Source organism: Pyrgilauda ruficollis, unplaced genomic scaffold, assembly GCF_017590135.1.
Source record: "Pyrgilauda ruficollis isolate IOZ18807 unplaced genomic scaffold, ASM1759013v1 scaffold80, whole genome shotgun sequence".
Lineage (NCBI taxonomy): Eukaryota > Metazoa > Chordata > Aves > Passeriformes > Passeridae > Pyrgilauda > Pyrgilauda ruficollis.
In genome coordinates this window covers 876,394-896,573 of record NW_024529933.1, presented here as the reverse complement: position 1 = coordinate 896,573, position 20,180 = coordinate 876,394, and the positions used below count along the sequence as shown (strand labels likewise).

The 20,180-nt window shown below is 43.5% G+C and overlaps 2 protein-coding genes across 8 annotated transcripts in view; both read left to right on the top strand.

Moving 5' to 3' along the window:
* Positions 1 to 1,358: 1,358 nt before the first annotated feature.
* MRPS33 (mitochondrial ribosomal protein S33) lies at positions 1,359 to 6,032 on the top strand. 5 transcript variants are annotated; one of them, XM_041487533.1, is made up of 3 exons: positions 1,359 to 1,514; positions 3,826 to 4,081; positions 5,694 to 6,032. In XM_041487533.1, the coding sequence occupies exons 2-3, from the start codon at positions 3,867 to 3,869 to the stop codon at positions 5,797 to 5,799; spliced, it is 321 nt and encodes a 106-aa protein (XP_041343467.1). In that variant the 5' UTR covers positions 1,359 to 1,514; positions 3,826 to 3,866; the 3' UTR covers positions 5,800 to 6,032. The 5 variants fall into 5 exon arrangements, with proteins under 5 accessions (XP_041343467.1, XP_041343466.1, XP_041343463.1 ...); XM_041487532.1 differs by lacking the exon at positions 1,359 to 1,514 and adding an exon at positions 1,521 to 1,767; XM_041487529.1 differs by lacking the exon at positions 1,359 to 1,514 and adding an exon at positions 1,596 to 1,728.
* Positions 6,033 to 18,259: 12,227 nt separating this feature from the next.
* BRAF (B-Raf proto-oncogene, serine/threonine kinase) overlaps positions 18,260 to 20,180 on the top strand; it is a 79,727-nt gene continuing 77,806 nt past the window's right edge. The window contains exon 1 of one of the 3 annotated variants that reach the window (XM_041487455.1): positions 18,260 to 18,564. In XM_041487455.1, the coding sequence (XP_041343389.1) occupies positions 18,433 to 18,564 (132 nt within the window). In that variant the 5' untranslated portion in view covers positions 18,260 to 18,432. Of the gene's footprint in view, positions 18,565 to 18,628; positions 18,742 to 20,180 lie in introns of those variants that run through there. The other 2 variants (XM_041487457.1, XM_041487456.1) reach the window with 2 other exon arrangements.

Here is a 20,180-nt window from a genome sequence, read left to right as displayed (position 1 = left end):
AAGAAATTCCATGAATGTTAATTCTTAATAATCACAGAATCATACAAAGGCTTAGGTCAGAAGGGACCTTAAATATCATCTAGTTCCAACACCTCTCTGCCATGGGGAGGGACACCTTCCACTAGATCTGGAATATAAAGGAAATTAGAGGATCATGCCAATATTCAAAAAGGACAAGAAAGGGGGCTGGGTTGCCCAGGCCATGAGGCTGCTCTGCCTGTGACAAGCATGGAAAAGGTGACAGAAAATTAATTAAGGAAGGATGACAGAATAACAATTTATTCAATGCTTGGCAGAATCTGCTCTTCTAGAAAACAGGGCAAGCCAGACAAACCAAATTTGCTCCTTCAATGGCATTACACGTTTGGCATATAAATGCAATCACATAATTGTCATTTACTCAGATGTTTGCACAGAGTCTGATTTAGCACCTCCTGGCACTGATTAAAAATTAGCATAAATCAAGCACTGGGAAAGCTCATTTCTAGCGGGATTGGCAGTGGCCAAAGAGGCGCCAGGGGAAGCGTAGCAGGGTCAGGTGCCCATGCCCACACCTCAGGGGGTCCCCTGGGCACACACCCCACTCCAGGTTTGGGGCACGAAGGTGAGTGAGCAGCTCACCACCTTCATCAGTAGCAAGAGACCAAAAGGACACTTGTGCTGAAAGACTGAGATTGTACAGGTGAATTTGCCAAGGGAGATATATTTATGCAGCTGAATAACCACCTTTGAAAACAAGCAGCAGGACAGAAGCAAAAGTCATGAGAGTATGGACTGGCAATGAGCACAGGAGCCCTGAATTTGGAGAAACAATCTCTCAAAGTGGTTTGGAAACACAGTGAATGACAAGCATTTGTGGCTCCCAAACTCTCCCTTTCATCTCTTTTCAGTAAAACTAGATTTTGACATTTGTCCCGATTTGCAGCCTGGTCAAGAGTGAAGACACTCAGCTTTCAGCTCTTAATGTGAACTCATGCCTTCTCCCAAGAGTAAAGTCAGCTTTATTTTATTAATCTGAGCACATGTTCTTATGGAGCGAGGCTGCTGGCTGGACGTGTCAGTGGAGATATCTCACACCACCCCTCCCGGGCAAAACCAAAGAATAAGGCTCTAGGTAGACTTATCATCCTTTTAATGAGGATAACTAGTTTTCCCATTGCATTATTAGATTTAAGCATATAACTCCAAAGCTGCTTACAATAGGGAGGGAAACGAAAGAAAGGGAGTCACCCCTAAAACGTTTTGTTGTTGACGCAAGAGGGTGTGACCCTCTTGTGGTGTGATCCCTGGGGGTCACTTCCAGCTCAGGATATTCTGCGATTCCGTGGCTCCACGACCGCGGGGACAGCGCCCAACGAGCCCCACGGAGTGCGCGGAAGGAAGACGAACAGCAGACGGAGAAAGAGGAGGAGGAAGATCCCTCCCTCGGCCGCCCGTCCCGCCCCTCGCGTCACCCGTGCGCGCCACCTCCCTCCGGCAGCGCCGCCGCTCTTCTGGCCGGGCGTCAGCGCGGGGTGAGCGGGGCCGAAGCGGGCTGCCGGGCTCCGGGCTGCCGGGCTCCGGGCTGCCGGGCGGGGCCGTGTCCCTGGGAGCCGCAGCCCTCGGGCGCGTCCCGGCGCTCCCGTCCCGCAGGAAGCGGGGCCGGCCCGCCTGAGGCGGAGCCGCGCGGGCCCGGGTTGAGCTCCGTGGCGGCCTGGTCTTCCTCCGGTGCTGCTGGGAAATGCAGAAGTAACGCGGGGGAAAGAGCGTTCTGCTGGCGTATTGCGAGTGAGAAAGGAGCAGTCCGAAATTAGCGGGTGGATGGGGAATAAAGAATAGGGCAGCCCAGGACGGGAGCTCTTGGCTTTGGGTGGGAGTAGGGAGCCGGGAGCAGGTGGAGCGGGAGCACGGAACGCTGGATTAGGTTTAGATGTGCTGACTCGGAGTGAGGCATCCTGAACATGTCATTGCTGGAAGTGACAATAACGAAAGTACTCTTTCGTCTCACAGATGTAACATGTCACAGAATCACCCCAGAACAGGCTTTAGATAGATCTGGGAGTCTGCAGCCTTTGCTTTGCTTCTCTCTCAAGCGTTCTTAGTCGGGCAAGGATTAATGGAGGTCTTCAGCCTCAGCTTGGGTTGTTACAATTCCTTTAGCGAGTCAGAAGTGAAAATCAGGTTACTCAGACCACAGGTTTGCATTGTTCAGGAGCTTAAGGTATTTTCATTTTAAGGCTGCAGTAAGTAGATAAGCAAGTTGTGTGTTTGAGTCCGGTGATAAAGACACACTTTTGGAGTCCTGTGATGAAGAATTTGGGGGACAACTTGTTGCTTTGTCTCTGAATGCAGGAATTAGAACTGGCTGTTCCGAAAGAGATGATTAAGTAAAACTTAGTGATTATTTCCCCCTGTAATAGATGCTCATGTTGAAGCACTGCCCTGCAATCATTTAAGAGCTTCTGTGTTCTCACACTAGGCCTACTGCCTTAGCTCGAGGTCTCTGATGCTTTGCCTTCCCTTTTGTTACTTTCACCATTATTCTCTCTTCTCAAATTACTTGTATTATTTTCATGCCTGATTTTTTTTTCCTGCTTCCTTTAGAGTACTTTGCTAACAGGAGTAAATCAAAGTAGGTCCTCCAATGAGATGTATGTACATGAGGTTATGAATACTCCAAATTTGTGTTACTAAACAACAGACTCGGTGTAATCATACTGAAGTGGACTTAGCACTGACCTGAGTATTACTCTTTTCCATGGTCTTTAATTTGTTGTGCTCATATTCTGGAATCAGCTGTGCAATATTTTTTAAAGCAAAAATTTTAAACTTTAACCTCAGTGTCATGCTCTTGAAGGAACCTGCTTAATTTGTCTTCAGACAAATGTTGTGTTATCATTCATTCAAAAAGGCAAAGTACAGACGAGATACTACTTCAAATACAGGATTATGGGATTCCTATTCTTGTCTACTGCAACCAATTCTGCAAAGAGTAAAGAAGACTTAAAATGGGGAGCGTTAGGAAAGCTGGGAGAAAACCCTTCTCATGCTACTTTAGCAGAATGGATGTTGTCTGGTGGTCTAATACCAATGGTTTTGTCTTTGGGGCATTTTTGTTGCAGAGGTTTTTAGGTGAGAGATGACTAAAAGAGACTGGGAAGCTGCTGATTGATTTTCTTGGAAAAAAGAATCTGGCATGGGAAAACTAGTTTCCCTCTCAAAAAGAATAAGTGTCATGAGAGACTGAAAAGAGAATGGAGAAAAAGCTGTTGGAGATGATCAAGGGAAGGGAATTGAGATGGGAAAGATTTGTGTGATTCATATAGAGAAACATGATTTGTTTATAGCCCATTGTTACATGGATTATAACAGTGTTTTAAATAGGATGAGAAACTTTCATGAGGAAAAACTTCCCAGGTCATTTTCTCTGTATGTTCAAGTGGTGCCTTACCTTGTGCTTGTGTAGCAGTTGGTGGTATCACACGGGTGCAATTTTTGGCAGAGCTCACACTGTAATTGTTCCTGTGGAAGGAATTTAAGGGTTGTCTTGAGCAAGCTGAGTGAGTTCTGCTAATAAACCTTGCTAGCCACAGTAAATTGTGGTGCAGTGGACTTCCATAGTTGGTATTGCTGTCTGTAGGCTGGGAATTGTCCCTGAATTCATGTAGATGTTCTTTATCAGCAGGATTACATGCTAAAGTATTAGACTGATTTTATGCAAGGAATGTGTGATGTCAAATGAGTGATCAGTGTATGATACGTTCCTTTGTTTGCCCTAATTCTGGGATAGCTGGTTCTACTCTTGAGCTGGGTGAAGAGCTGCGGTTCTTCTGTTTGCTTTTGCAGCAAGGTCCATCTGTCTGTGTGTGCCCACTGCTCCTGGGGAGATGTCCAATGTTTCCAGCTACGCCCTCCGCATGGCCCGGCTGAGTGCCCAGATATTCGGCGACGTTGTCAGGCCCACAGACTCCAAATCCATGAGGGTGGTGAAGCTGTTCAGCGAGCAGCCCCTGGCCAAGCGGGAGGAGGTGCACAACTGGTACCCCCCTCACAACACCTACTATGCCCTCATGAAGAAACTCCGCTACTTCGGGCTCTACAGGTGCTTCCTGTGCTTGGAGATGGGAAAGGGGTGGCTGGGAGCCTCCTTGCAGTTGTTTTCCTCAAGGGAAGTGTTTCGTTCTGAATATAGTGCATATGGAAATAGGCACTTGATTGTTGGCACTGAGGGCAAGGAGAGCAAAAGTGACTGCTCTCATAATTGGAACCTTTTGTGAGAAAGACTGGAGGTTTAGTTGTGGGCAAGCAGTTACCTAAGAAATAGTTCCTGCTTTTGCTTTGTGGGGAAGAAAAGAAAGCTTTCTGATAGACAAGAGATGGGTCTGTAGTTCTGAATATGGCCAATGAATGTGCTACAAGGAGGTGATGTTAACACCATACTTAGCATATATTTCTGTTATTCAACAGCTAATAAGTGAAATTTAGGAGAGACAGAAAGTCTCTGTTAGGCTAGAGGGCCTTTTTATTCTTCAAAATAAATTAAATTAAATTCAAATGTGATTGAAATAGTCTTGTTAATTCCTGCTTCATCCAAACCAGTTGTCTAATTTCTAAATTAACTCTCACAGTCTGTATCAGGGAGAATTGTACTGCTGAAGAACATCAGCAGGAGTCAAATGCAGTTCTTTCACTTCAATCAGGTAGCACTAAAAAAATTTTTGAAAGTGAGGCTGCAAACCCTGTATAGTCAAAACAGATTACTTGTCGCTAGTATGACAATAGTAACCATCAAGGATTGCATCCAGGATGCTCTTGCTTTAGGTAGGTGTGCCAACACTTTCTAGACTGGCTGTTTGTTTACACAGAAAGCCTCAATGTGATGCTAATGTTCTTTACTCTTCTCCTTCCTCTATTAAGTTCCTTTTCTAGCTGTATACAGAGAGCTGGTAGGAAAAAAAAAAGTGTAATAAAAAATCACGACTGATTGGGCCGGTAATAAATCACAAGCTTTTTGTTGCTATTTAGAGAAGCTGTGTTTAAAAATAGCAGTGCAGTAATCTTAGGCCACATAGGATGCAGTTATGACTTTGGAAAATCACTTTGCACTAAAAAAGACAGGGAGAGATTAATAGAATTTATTAGAAAGTGATTGAGGATTAGTTATCCCTGCCCCTTCATCCTCCTTTCTATTTTACTCTCTCATTAAGATTCTCCCAGTACTGATGCCAGCTTCATAACTCATTCCTGAAGTCACCTGAGAGCAGTGCCATGTGCTGTAATTACTGCTCAGCATGGCCCTGTTTCCCTAGGAGCTAATGACCTGAACACAGGAACACAATGTGCTCTGGCTGCACTACTGAGCTGGATAACAAGCGGGAAAATCTTATTCTTGTCTCTTGCTAATTTTTGCATTTTACTGCTCATTTAAGCAAAGGGGATCAAAAAATGCAATTGAAATAGTACATATGTGCACACACCCTTTGTTGCTGAAAAGGACACCCTGTTAGTTCTGAAAATATCAGAGGAAATCTCTCATGTTCTTATTCAGTGATACTGCCAGCAGTAATATGGAATACATTACAGCAAGCTTCAGTGTGGACTTGATGGTTAAAAAAGTTTTGATTTTTTTTTTCATTGGCATATAGTTCAAAGAACTACTGGTATCTCCACATCCCAAGAAAAAGAGTAAACTTTATTCCTTCTTCCCCACCTAGGGATGAGCATCAGGACTTCAAGGAGGAGATGAGGCGATTGAAAAAGCTCCGTGGGAAAGAAAAACCAAAGAAGGGAGAAGGAAAGAGAGCTCTCAAGAAGAAGTAGTGCTGCTTGAACAGGGTAACTGACTGCTCTGGAAATTCTGGGGAATGGCTGGAGAAGGCTTGGCATGTGGGCTGCATGTGGGGCACAAGAAACATGCTCTGAAATTGTGGACTCCGCCTTGGGAATGCACTTGGGTCTTTGAAGTTTTACTGGTTTTGAATTTCTATACTTCAAATATACTCTATATTGCAGCACAGTAATAAAAGAAAAAGTGCTCAGTGTTTTTCTTGAAACACCTGTATCTGTTTCAGTTTTTCTTGATCTGGAAGTTGTTTGCTTTTCATTGTCTGTTTTACTTTCTTGTATTAATATCAACACTGTTTTACATGTGGCCACAAAAAAACAAGGATTCCTGCTTCTGCAGCTGCTTGTCAATGTTACCTGTTATAATTAGTTTAATTTCAGGTAGCTCTAGTGCTATTTTTTTTAAGTTTTTTAAGTTGCTGTTACATTCTGGTGTTCTGTGCTTTTCATGGGACAATACTCCCCAAACCACTGCCTACCCACAGCACTCTCATTGTACCCTAAACTTTTAGATACCACAACAGAAGAGGCTGAAATATTAACTAAGTCCATATAATAATGGAACTATTATATGCAATAATGAAATTTTAAATATTTTTTACAGTAAACTTATTCTGATTGCTTGGAAGACATGTATGAAACACTACCTAAGATAATGGACATTTTTATTAGCATTCAGTAGGGGTTTTATCACTAGGCTCCTTTTGTTGCTAATATTAATCATTGGTGGACCTACATAAATTTGTAAAAGCTCAACAGCTCTACCTCACCAAGGTTATTAATTGAAGAGGTGCTGATTGTGTTAAAAGGTGTTTCTGGTGAGCTGCATAGTTCTTGTTCAGTGTCCTTACTTCATGTTACCTGCTTTTCTAAGCTCTAAAAGAAGCCAGTTTTAGGAAATCTGCAATGTTGTGGGAGAAGCACCCGAGTTCTTACCACAGTCAAACAAATGCTGTAGAATAATATTTTATATGCACTGCTCTGTACTGCAGTGGTAAGTTTCTCTTATTCTAATTTAAAATCCTATTAGTAACTTAGAACTTTTGCTCAACTGTAATGTGCTTAAGCCATTTTTGTGTTCCATGTGTTGTCTGTGGGTTGTGGCCTGTGGTACTGAAGTACCTGGAGCCTGTGGTGGGCCTGCCAGGAAGTTCATGGTTCCTGGGACATGAGCATGCAGCTGAGGGGGAAGGGTCTGGTTCCCTTAAACTCACCTTTGGGAAGAAGGGCAGCATGGACTCACATACTGGGCAGGAAAGAGAATTAGCCAAGTAGAAAGGTTGCTGCTGCCTGACACTTTCTGGCTAGGAGTGTGAGGAGTGAGGTTGTTACGTTGCTTGCTTTGGTGAAGAGAGAGAACCATTCTCAGCAGAGCTACTGCAGCAGCTCTGCACAGCTCTTGATGCCTTCTAAAATTAAATCCAAGATAAATAAAAATGTTTTCCCTGCTATTTAAGATGAAAAATCATCTCTTCTGGTGCTGCTAAACTCTTAAAGCTTTCACAATATAAACACACAAGGGCCCAAAAAGTGTGCATGCATCAAAAAGGGAATTGTGGTTCTGTAAAGGAAGTATGAATGGCCTTAAACTTTGTGTGTGGGGGCACACTTGGTTATGAGTAACCTATAGCAATATATAAAATACTTGTGCAACATGATGAAACAGTGCCTGTGAAGTAGGAGATGTGAGACAAATGGACTGAATCATTGATTTTCACCTTTTTTTTGTGCAGCATTTACAAAAGCAAATGGATGGAGGAAAAAAAAAAAACAACCTCTTTCTGAAAAAGTACAAGTACAAGAGGGTTGCCCTGCCTAATTTTTCATTATTTTTCTTCTGTAATACTCATTTGCTAGAACTTGGTCTTTTCAAAAATGGTTGTTTCCCTTCCCCTAAATTTTCACCCTAAAATAATGATGACTCAGCCAGTATTGGAGCATATCCTAGTGTAAGTATAATCCATTGCTTCCTGGGAGCATTAGCATAACTATTTTGTTCCAGAAAATACAGCCTTCTCCTTTCCATAAGCAATTTCCTACCCCCCTTCTAACCTTTGCTCTGTCATTTAGGAATGGGCATGGCATGAAGAAGACTGCATTTCATTAATCATAGGTACTAGACAGATTGGGAGTCAATCCTGAAGCATCACACGAGGTATAATGCAGGAGGTGTATTTAGGGGAGGAAGGAGAGTTCTGGTCACGTTCTGAAGGGTAAGGATAGGAACACTTACGCTTTACACAGCTATTGGTATAATGGTGTTTTATGTACATCCATTTTATGTACAAATTACCAAGTTTAACTAGATCTTTATTTTCAGTTTTCCCCTTAAAATGATTTTTTTCACCATTGAAACTGCTGTGTCTTGTAACAAAATTTGCTCTTTTCCTGAGGATATGAACTGACTGCCCACAGAAAATGTATGTTTTAATTCTTGATCAGAATAAACCTGCTTAGCTGACCTCCAAGGGGCTAACTGAGAATAAAAACTAACCTCTTCCCAACTCTGAGCAGCTTTATTAAATGCCACTGTTTCTTTATTTTGCAGTGCTTTAGCTATGCTTGTCTTTAATTGGACTCTGGTATGATGTATTCATAGCTGCTGAGCACTGCTGTGATAATCACAAGCTATTTTGTAAACAGGCTGACCCAGTTGCTGTATATATCCTATAGGCAGTGCAGCTTTTGCCAGAACTTCTTAATATTGCAAGCCCTGCAGACAGGCAGAAGCTCACTTGCATGTGACTGTACTTTGTAATGGTGGAGAGAAAAAAAAAAACCTCAGTCTTGCTTTCTGGCAGAGCTACCAGTGTGTTAAAATACCTGCGCTCTGCTCAGAAAAGTAATAACTTGAAGAAAGTTTCTCCTAATGTGGAAAGAGCCTGTTCTACTTATTAAAACAGCATGCTGAGTTTACACAGCTCAGAGTGAAATGCACCTGAATTTCTCTAAGGTTTTAGATAAATGCTTTTTCTTGCTTGCCTTTGCTTCCCCAAGAGCAAAATTAGAATAATGATCACTTAGTGAACAGTATCATGAGGTTAAGCTGCTTTGAGGCTGGGAGTTCATCCCAGGAGAGCCCTGTCATGGGCAGCTTAGTCTGACTTCTGTGGTAGGACTTGTAGGAGCTCTGTTGTTTCAGAGAGATGGTTGTATGCAACAGCTAAGGACATTTTTAACAGATAAGATAAGGTGTGGTATGTTACTTTGTTTGCTGTTCTACTTTAGGTGTTTTAAATGTCAAATGCTGAAAAAATCTTGATTTGGTCAGAAAGTAAAAATAACAAAAATCACAGTTATTTCTTAAACTATAATCACACCCCTCCCGCCCCGCCGCGGCAAGACGGCCGGGGGAGGAAAAGGCGCAGCTGCCAGACACAACACACGATATTGGAATAAAGGCTGTCACCCCACGACAAAATATTTTTGGAAATTTGAAGTATCTGTGTACATCTTCCTCTACCACTTTGAGTTGAAGACTATTTTAGGATAATTTAAAAAAACAATCAACAAAGACTGAAAAGATTCACAAATTTAATGTTTTATGATTTTATGTTTTTGAAAAGTTTCACAAATTTGAAAAGCTGCTTTGATGAGGGAATAACTGTTTTGTGTTCTTTCTTTTAAAGCAGAATGGATAATTTGCAAGGAAAAAAAAATTTATGGGGATCTCAGATCAATTTCCTTAAACTCAGTTCTCCTCTGTAACTGTTTATGGAACTTCTTGTACAGTCCCTTGACAGTAGATTCTGAAAAGAAAATCCTTCAAGGGGACATTCTCTGTTCATCATCTTGATACTGAGTTGTGTAAGAGCAGAAACTCTTCCTGGTTAGCCTCCTGTAGGTGCAGCATCATTTCTCTAAACTGTCCAAACAACAATGGAAAACTTAAAGGTTCTAATAAAAATTTAAGAGGAAAAAAGATTATATGAGGCAAGTAAGAGAAAGCAGAAATGAAAACAATATCCTTATCATAAATCCTAGAGGTAAAACTTGAATTATGTGTGTAGGTCAGCTATTTAGAATGCATCTTTCTGTGCCTGCACAGCTGGGGTATCATGAAAAAAGGTAGTTTTGTCTTTTCACTTCTTTCTTCTTTCTTTTCCTTGTCCTTTTCCTCAAGTGTAATATTGTTTTGAGTATAAAGAGGAAGGAACAGACAGGAAAAAATCTGAAATAATTTTTTGTGAAGGCTCAGTCACAGCAGAGCACAGCAATAATGTGTTCAAATGGGGAGGAGCATAACTCTAGACAGATGTTAGAGGGCCATCACCACCACACTGGCTGGGAAGTTATTTAGGGTTGTCTAAGGAGATAAATATGAAGTCAACAGCATGATGATCATGACATCAAAGTGTCTTTATACATACTGTGTTGAATTGTTCTGGGTGGAATACTGGGGAAAATTCCACAAAGTGAAATATTTAGAAAAACAGAAGATTCCTAAGAAGAGGGTTTGGTTTATGTTGTCTGAGTCAGGCAGAGCTGGGCTGAGCCAAATGTTATAAAATATAGCACTGAGACCACTTCTCTCCTGGAGCAGGAGCAGGCAGACTGGATGACCTAATACATTTTCTCATATCATAGCTAGATCTCTGAAAACAAATCTCACCAAGAGCTAAAAAAGGATTTCTATATCCATTAGGTTTTCTGTCTCTGCTTGGAAGTATTTCACTTCATCCCAGGGCTCCTAAAGCTGTTTGTAAATATTTCATGGAGTTCAGAGGGTCTCTCTCCCTTCAGTTGTTGTTTCTGTGTGTCTGATGTTTGCCTCGTGGGTGGCTTCAGTAAATAGGCTTTTAATGGTTTTAGGAGCAAAAAGCACCTGAGGTCCAGAAATTCTAAAAGCCATCCTACTGCCATACACAGTGGTGTGTTGCTGCAAATATGTAATTGTGAATGCATCACATTCCTCTGTTTCCACTACAGTCTTGCCTGGATAAAAGGGAGTGGGGTTGCTTGCCTCCCACCTTTCAAAACCAGATCTCTAAAATGTGATTCCAAGTTAAAACATCTCCAGAAGTGGCCTCAGTTTAGAAGCTGCATAAATACTGAGTATCTCCAACTGGTATCAATGGGATTTACCTCTGTGCAACAGGTAAATCCAGTGCCAGCTTTTGGCTGATACTGGTCTCTTCAAGACAGAAGCCTCATCTCTCCAGAGACGCTGTCATGTCTGTGCATGCCAAAGGTGCTTCCCCAGTGATATTCCCTAGCTGGACCCAATGATCCTTGCAGGTTCCTTCCAGCTCAGCATACTGTGATTCAGTGTGGATCAAAGTTGTGTAAGGCTCTCTGGGTGCCAATCATTGGTTTCTGCAGAGAAGAGAGCTTCAGTGGCTCTAGGAGAGCCTCATCCATGAGAGACTGTGCTGGTACCTGGGTGATGGTGATTTATTTACAACCAGCCACCACTATGGACAAGGTGAGACATTTCTAATTTCTACACTTGCATGCAAAGGAGCCCGTGTGCAACAGGCAGCATCAAGCTACTGCTCAGAGTGTTTCTGAGGAGCAACAAGCAATGCAGGTATTGCATTCAGCCAGTATTGAACTGGCTAGTTAACAGGAAGTTCATTGCATTTTTTTAAATTATGTGCAGGTAAGTACTGTTCATGAGCTCTAAACCTCACAAATGCTTTCTGAGTCAACAGCATAAATTGAAAAGTGAGAATTAGGCTACAGAATGTCAGGGTTGTTACTGGCAACTAGAAAATAACCCTGTAACCTCCTTATTTTTCTTCTTGTGCACTTATTTCTGCTTATATGCTACAATGTTTGCCAAAATACTGCTCTGTTGCCTGACACCAATAAAGCCAATGGTGTGATCTGTCTCTGTATTTTCAAACTCAAGTTGTTTGATAGCATCTTCAAATTAATTAATAAATATTATTGCCCTCTGAGGACAGATAGTAAGGTATTGACTAGGCATGCAAACCACTTAAAAATCAGATGAAATAAAGATCTAAGCTGGAGTCATTGTCATGGTTTCACCCAAGCTGGCAGCTGAGCCCCACACAGCCGCTCACTCACACCCACCCCAGGGAGAGAACTGGAAGGATAAAAGGCAGAAAACTCGTGGGCTGGGATAAAGACAGTTTAATAGAGAAAGCAAAAAGCTGCACACACAAGAAAAGAAAAACACGGAATTAATTCACTGCTTCCCATGGACAGGCAGGAGTTCAGCCATCTCCAGGAGAGCAGGGCCCCATCACATGTAACAGTGACTTGGGAAGAGAAATGCCATCACTCCAAATGTGATCCTTTCTTTTTCTCCTTTCTCCTATCCCCTGCTTCCTTCTTTTCCCCACCTTTATATACTGAGCATGATGTCATATGGTCTGGAACATCTCTTTCTTCAGTTGGGGTCACCTGTCCTGGCTCTGTCTCCTCACAACCTCCCAGTCACCCTCAGCTTCCTCACCAGCCTCACAAAAAGCAGAAAAGGCCTTGGCTCTATGTAAGCCCTCTCTCAGCAATAACAAAACCATCTCTATATTATCAACCCTGTGTTCAGCACAAATCCAAAACACAGACCCATACCAGCCACTGTGAAAAAAATTAATCCTCCCCTAGCCAAATCCAACACAGTCATGTAGAACACCTCAGAGGGGGGTAACAGAATTTGTGTTCCTTTACCAAAACAAATGTGTCTTCCAGAGAAAGAGGTCTCCTTATATCCAAAAGGAATAACCACATCCAAGAGCCTTCAGCATAACTGCAAACTTCAAGCAATCCACAGCATCAAAAGCATTGAGAGGCTATTGGCCACTGCACCAGAAATTTTGCCTTTGGCCAAGAGCATACTCACAGGAATGAGGATAGAGCAACACGGTTAGGAGACTGTCCTAATTCCCACTTGTTTGGTGAGCAGCTTTCTTTTACAGGAGAGACTAAATGTCTGTGAGGTTTGTGTTGTCTTTGTGGTGGTGAGGATTAATAGACAAGGACGGATTATGAATGATGATACTGACTCAGCAAGACACTGATATTTTAACATGTAAGACATGCATATGTGTATTACAATAAGTTCATTCATTTACAGAGGTTATCCATGCTATCTGACCTATCCCTGAAGAACAATAACTCTTAAAACTCCAGCAATGTGGAATATTGCCCTGAGAAACCTGATATGTCACCATATTCTTGCTCTCCCACATCAAAGCTGCAGTTTCTGTATTTGATTCCTGTTATTGATTTAGATTTTTTTAAACTCTTGAAATATCCTTTCTTCAGACCAATACCAACCCTAACGAACTTCTTCTGCTCTGAGAAGAGGCTAGAAACTGAAAGGTGCAAGTTAGTATGTAAACCTTTATTAGATCAGTGATGTAGATAGTCACCAACATGTCTGTGAAGTGCTAGAGAATCAAATAACAGCAGGTAGTCAGGCCTCGGAAGCTCAGCTACTGTGGATATTATGAAGGAAAATCCTAAGACTGGAACATAATTGGAACAGTCATTTTCTGAACAGTAAAATGATTTGATTGTGGTGGTATCCTTTCCTGCCCTTTCTTGGAATACACTCAATCACATTAGTGGTGGGTTTTCTGCCTAAATGGGACAGTTTTGAGTTGTAAAATGTGATTATTCACACTGGAATAATAATGTGAGGCATATAACACTGTTTAGTCCTTAAAGCTGATCAGCTTATCACTGTCCAACACAGAGGACTCAGAAATCAGATATCTGAACAAGCTGAATGTTTTAAAGCAGTGACCAGGGGTGCTATGGGAACAGGAGGCTCTGGACCAATCTTTGCAAACATGAGATGTGGTCCAGGTTTTAGTAAAGTACATCAGGCAGGAAAACCAGTGTTCCTTGTTCCTTTGTTTCCCTGTTTTCATCTGCTTCTTGTTTACTAGGAGAGCGGCATCTTCTTCTCCAGTGTCTACTTAGACTGCATTCTCCCTCCATCTAATCTTTTACCCCATTCCTCCCCTTCCTTTTCTGCTGGCTGTTACTTCTGTTCCCTACACAGTGGTTTCAGGGCTCGTACTGTCACTTGAGGGTCCCTCAAATGCCACATAGGTGGGTATTTACATTGCTTTTGAATAAATATTGTTTTTTTCAGCTTCCCCTGTAGGGACATGAGTGAAGGCAGGAAGCAGCAGGGAGAGCAGCAGAGCACTGCGAGGCAGCACTCACATGATGGACCCCAAAGTCAGCATTCACATGTGGAAGGGAACAGGTCAGCACTGGGTTCTGGTGACACCAAATGGCGTGCAGGGTATGGAAGGGGCCTATAGGCAAAGTCACTCCCATGTCCCAGTTCCCATCACCTTTCCTGCCTCCCATACGTCTCCAAAAGAAAACATTTTGCTTTTTACTTTCTGAAGGTTTGGGCTGGGGTCTAGGGAGAGAAGAGCAGCAGTTTTATAAATAATTACTGAAATAAATTATGCTTGAATAAAATGAAAGCTATGTAAATAGTCCAAAGATTATGACAAGAAAATCTAGAACAAGCTATTATTTTTATATAAAATAAAGCTTGTTAAGTCAACATTGCTTTTAATGGTAGAAAGAAAACTGAGTTAAGAATCTGGTGGATTCACATTTTTTTCCTTGTTTTCCCTGCTCCTGTTTTACTGGCAGTCTCCACCCATCCTCATTGCTTCTACTCATGTATTTAACTCAGAGGTAAAGAGCTATGAAATCCCCATTAGCTGAAAAAAACACAGATAAGAGTGTTCAGCAGCAAAGTTTAAATCACCATCTGAATATTATCTAATTTCACACTGAAGGTATGAACGTTTCAGGTTTAGCAGTGTCACAGAATGATAAATGTCCTGAACTAGCTCTCAGGAAGTTCCGAAGGAAACAATACATATTCTCTGTACTGGAATAGTTTAAAGTAAAGGACAAGGGAAAAAAAAAAACCAAAAAAAAAACCAACAAAACCCAAAAGGAAAAAGCAGCCTTGTTTTTTTCCATTGCCTCAAAATGGATCAATCAGACAGCAATTCCTAGAAAAATTAAACATGTATAGTATATCTTAGGGTGGGAGAGATAATAAACTGCTATAGGTGCTGAAGAGCTGCAAAAGAAAAAAATTATCTGGGTTATATCGTTAAAAATATCTCCTACATTCTTTTCCTGGAGAGCAAAGCAATTTTCTTAAGTGTGTATTATTCTGACTGGTAATCAGAAATTGACTGAACTCTGGACAACAGCCTAATTTTTGTTCTGCTTCACCTTTTCTGTCCAAGGTAACAGAGAACACAACTGGTGTCATTAGAATCTGTGTTTTTACAAATTATCCAGACCTGTATTTCTGCTGTTATGACTGAGAATTTAAACAAGCACGTTCAAATGTGCATGGGCCAAGTACAAATACTACAATTTACAGGACAAATAAATTTCAGTGCATGAAAAGGCTAAGCAGTTTTGGAAATTTGGATAAATTTTAAGGGCACTTCAGACATCCTGAGATGAAGGCATATCAAATTTTCACACCACTTTAAAAAAATCATATCAATTATCACACCAATGTGCAAATCTTGTAATTGTTTTGATTATGAAAGTGGAAGGCTGGAGTTTTTTTGAGATAGTCTTCTCTTGAGAGTATATAATAAAGGAGACCAAGATTTAGTTTCATCTAATATCTCTTTGGGATAGTCACATTTTGAAGCATCTCATAAAGATCTCATAAAGTTTTGGTGATCTGTTGCGGGTTTTTTGGGTTGTTTGTTTGGGATTTTGGGGTTTTTTGTTGTTTGTTCTTTGGTGTTTTTTCAGTTGGTTGGTTGGTTTGGTTTGGTTTTTGGTTGTTGGTTTTTTTTGAGAAGTGATTAAGTGTCCAAATGCTTACAATGAGACAGCTGCTATCAGGTAATCATATACATTTTCTTACTGACTGCTTAAAACATTGCTCTCTGAAAGTGCAGGTTGATTAGATCAGACAAATGTTCTGGTGGTGGGCAACCTAGGTGGAGAGTCTTGGTCTTTTAGCAGCTGGATTTGTTTTATCATCCAAATTCAAATTAATTCAAAAAATTCTGAGGAGGCTCAAACCCCAGTGCATAACCAGGAGTTTGGTGGGAGGTGGCAGGTTTATATTTACAAGTTTGAATTACCTGCTGCAATACCAGATTAACTGGCTGTGCTGCATTGCAGGAGTTAACCAGCCAGTGGCCTACAGATTTGATAGCAGAAACCTGAGGTTTCACATCTAAGTTGTAATTTGATGTTGACCTATGTTGATCATGAAAGCTAGTCTCTGCAAAAGGTGATGATGATATCAATTATCAGTTGATAGGATTTCATACCACCAAGAAATTTCTACAGTTATTAACTATTTATCTTTCATCATGATGGATCAAGCAGAGAAACCAAGTAGCCACAATGTGAAGGAGTAGAAAATTCCATTTGTCACTAGGTGTGGATTCTCCCAATCAAAAGGAAAGCATAGTATGAGTAGTAGATTTTTGTCTCCTTCCTACACAACAATCTTTTAAAGTAGTTCTTAGGTGCTGGTGGTTTATTGGTTTGGTTTTTTTTTCTCATGTATTTCTGGAGGCAATTCTGCTGTGTTTCCAGCATTGGACATGACTTCTCAGTATTAGAACTGCAGCTCTTTGGTGGAACATCAAATGTGATTAGAAAGTCTAGCAGAATTCTAAGTGAATGCAAATCTACTGGAAATAATCAGAACCTCAGAAGAAAGAGACCAAACACCACTAAAAGCAATGGGAAAGGTATTACAGGTTACAGATTGATAGTGGTCTATTAAATCCACTGCTAGGGTTATGTCCTGGACATAAATTGCTTGGGGAATAAAAAAAGACTTTGACTACATTCTGTACATTGAGATTAACTATCCCTTGGTAACAACTTCATGGAAATGAATGGACTTACTCTGTTAGTTATCCTCTATTACTCTGTTGGCTTTTCCACAACAGGCTATGTGCTGGGAGAGCCATCTCCGATTACCTCTGCTGCCTTTTCCTTCAGAGATCAGAGAGACTTGTCCCAGTGTTCAGTCCTCAGCATGGGTGTTATTTTCCAGAGTTTGTGAACACTTTTCACTACCATTACACATTCCCGCTGCGTAGCAGGAATTGCTGATAATTATCCTCTTCATTAATGTGGCTATTAGAGAGAAATTTCTAAACTTGGCCAACTGCTTAGTCTGTACATTTGATTCTTACATACTTGTGTAGCCTTTCTGTTGACTGCACTGAAGGGCTCCAGTCACAGGAAACCCCAGGCTCCTCTCTTAGCAAGCATAGCCTGTAAAAAAATCAATTAAAATCCATTGAAATATTAAATTGAAGTTCCATTTATTTACCAGTTGCAACACTGCCAGTATTGAACTGCATTTGAAATGCTTTTCCACAGCGATGGCCCACAGTATGAAAGGTGAAGTATAAACCTCAGTTCTCTCACCAGCACGTTCAGAGGTTGTGCGGTTACATGCTCACAACTGAAGTGAAAGAGATAAGGATCTTGCACTTGCAGGCTTCAACCTAGTGTATTTTAGCTGGCTACCATTAAATAGATCAGGCTGTGTTAGAACAGCCTTTCTCTGAAAGCTGTTCTGGTCCATCAGCTTTTCTTTGCACTCAAATACAATTGCCATTTTTAAATTTATAATTAAGACCTTTTTCTGCAAGAAAGCAGCTTAAACCACCTGATTTAGCAGGTGTTTTATGCATGTAAGCAGCATTTCAATGGGTGTGGCAGACAGGGATTAGACACAGCTCAAGGTTGTACTTCAGATGCGAACATTCGGCCAGTCTGGGGAGAGATGGCACTGGGCAGAAGGCGGGGAGCGGCTTTGGGGTCAGCAGTGCTGGTCCCGACGATTACAAGGGGTCCCGATGTCTGCGGAGCCAGACCCTTCCCTAGCTTGGGGCGCCCTGCGTGAACACAGCTGGGGCAGCCAAGGCCTGAAGGGCTGTCAGCAGGAAAAACACCATGTGGTATCGATCCCAGCGATCGATTATTTCAATTATCACCGGAGTTACAGCCAGCAGGTGAACATGGCAGTGTTGGAAGCGTGCCCGTCGCTGCCGCAGGGTTGTGTTGGTGAGGATTCACCCCAAAGCCGCAGCGCTGCTGCGTGCCGAGGGATGCCCGGCGTCCCGTTCGTTCTCGTTTGAATTCTGCCGGCACCCCGTGTTTCCCCGCTGCCGGGAAGGACCCGCAGACCCCCCGGCAGTGGTGTTCAACACGATCCCGCAACTGCCTGTGGTCGGGGCTCCTCCTGCCCCGGCATTCCCGGCTCCCAGTTCCCGCTCCCGGTTCCCGGGGCCGGCCCGGCGGGGGCGGCGCCGCCATTGCGCTCCAGCGCCGCCAGGGGGAGCTGCGCCGGCGGGCGGGGAGGGGGCGGGGCCCGAGCCCACGTCCGAGTTCCCAGGGCGACGGGGGCGGTCGCGCCGTGACGTCACGGAGCTTCCCGGTGACGTCAGGCGGGCCCATGCGCCGTGGCCGCGGCGATTCTGTGTGACGTCACGAGGCCGGCCGTGACGAGCCGGCGGCGCTGGGAGCGGGCCGGGACCGCGCTCGCCGCCCGCCCCTCGCACTACGGGTCGCGGCTGGGGCCGCCCCGGTGGCGGGGACGCGGCCGCCCCCGGCCCCGCCCTCGCCTCGCCGCTCCGGCCCAAGATGGCGGCGCTGAGCAGCGGCGGCAGCGCCGAGGGGGCCTCGCTCTTCAACGGGGACATGGAGCCCGAGCCGCCCGCGCTCGGCGCCGGCTACGCGGGAGGCGGCAGCGGCGACCCGGCCATCCCGGAGGAGGTGAGGCCACGCGGCGGCCGCCCGCCCCCGGGGCTCGGGCCCGGCCGTGCCGGGGGCGGCCCGTGCCGGCGGGGGCAGGGAGCGGGGGCCGCGGATGCGGAGGGCGCTGGTCCCGGCCGGGTTGCGAAGAAGCCCCGCTCGGAGCCTCCGCGGCCGCGGATGCCGCGTCCCGCGAAGGTGTTATGTGGGGGTTTGCCGTCGGTTCTCCCCGATGGTTTGGAAACATTCGAAATGCGTTTTAAACCTGAGGCTGGGTTCGGTTCGCTTTGCGGACGTGCCTTTTGTGGACATTTTTTGCACAAAGCGTCTTAGGAAATGTTAACGGATAGGGCTCCGAGGAGGCAGTGAGGATGTCAGGCCTCTGGTTGGTGTCTTTCTTACATACTTGCTGTGTTTTTGGGGCTTATTACTTAACTTCCCGATCCCACGGGGAGCGAGCGGTACTACCTGTTTTGCTGGGGCTGAAGTGTGAGTTGCGAACGCTTCTGAAATGTTTTCGGAAGGGGGAATAAACTGTGCGGTAACAACACAAGGTGCTTCGCAGATTCAAGCACTGCAGGCATCCAAGGCAGACCAACCTGCCAGATGCTATCCCTCGAGTTTGTTCTGGAGGTAAATACAGATGCTAGAAGCTCTGCTGTTTTGTACTCAGCGTTACTGGCTGGAGAGTGTTTCAGCTCAGCTTTCCCTGGAGTGTCTGCGCTGTTGGTACGAAACCTCTGGTCTCTGAGCAGCCTTGTGGCCCTGCGAGGAGCCCAGCCCACCTGGGAACCTCTCCCTTCCAGCAGGGAAGATGAGCTGCCTTGGACCAGCTGCTCTCAGAGGGGTCCAATTTGATTCTCGACTCCCCAAAGACTGGAGGCGGAATTTATTTATCCATTTTATTTATTAATAGCATACTGGACTATAGTGGAATTAGTGGGTTGGGAAGTTTGAGAAGTGCTGGGGCTCATGCTGGGTAGATGGCCATAAAGGAGAAGTAGGGCAAGAGTCCATTCCTATGGATGTTTGCAAGATGTGAGGTTGATTCCCTCATCTCAAGGAGTTCCAGACTTACTTGCTTTCTGAAGGGAGGCAAAATTCAGCAGTACACATGTATTTTACACCTACCCAGCATGGTGATTACACACCTTGAGTAATGCTAGTCCAGTCTGAACTTTCCTGAGTAAGGAGAAGCTCTCTGCTGGTTGAGAAACCCAAACACCAGAAGAGTGGGCTTTAACAAACGCACACTTTTAGCAGCACAGTGAGGCTAAAAAGCTTCTGAATTTCTCAGTTATTTCTGTCATTTAAAAAAATGAAATTAATCCAATAACTGGTTTATATTGTGGCCTTGAAATAATAATACAATACAGCTGACCTGCTTAAACTAAAGTATAGGAGAGAAGGGAGAGAAAAGCAGTGGCAAGAGGCAAGAATTTTTTTAGAAAAACAATTTTTATACTGAAGGGGGTGTTTGTGAAACTGCTGTAAGTCACTTGAAGTTCAAAAATGTTTGAGACTGTGTCAGTCATTAGATTTGATTCCAAATGGTAAATTACATAGTGTGGCTGCTTCTGCTTCCATCCTGGATGAGGCAGAGATAAGTCGTCCAGCATGGGGAACACCTGCTGAGC

Coding starts and splice junctions, on each gene's coding strand:
- MRPS33 (XM_041487533.1), top strand. CDS start 3,867: ATGTCCAATGTTTCCAGCTACGCCCTCCGCATGGCCCGGCTGAGTGCC. Junction 4,082..5,693: donor CGCTACTTCGGGCTCTACAG/GTGCTTCCTGTG, acceptor TTCCCCACCTAG/GGATGAGCATCAGGACTTCA.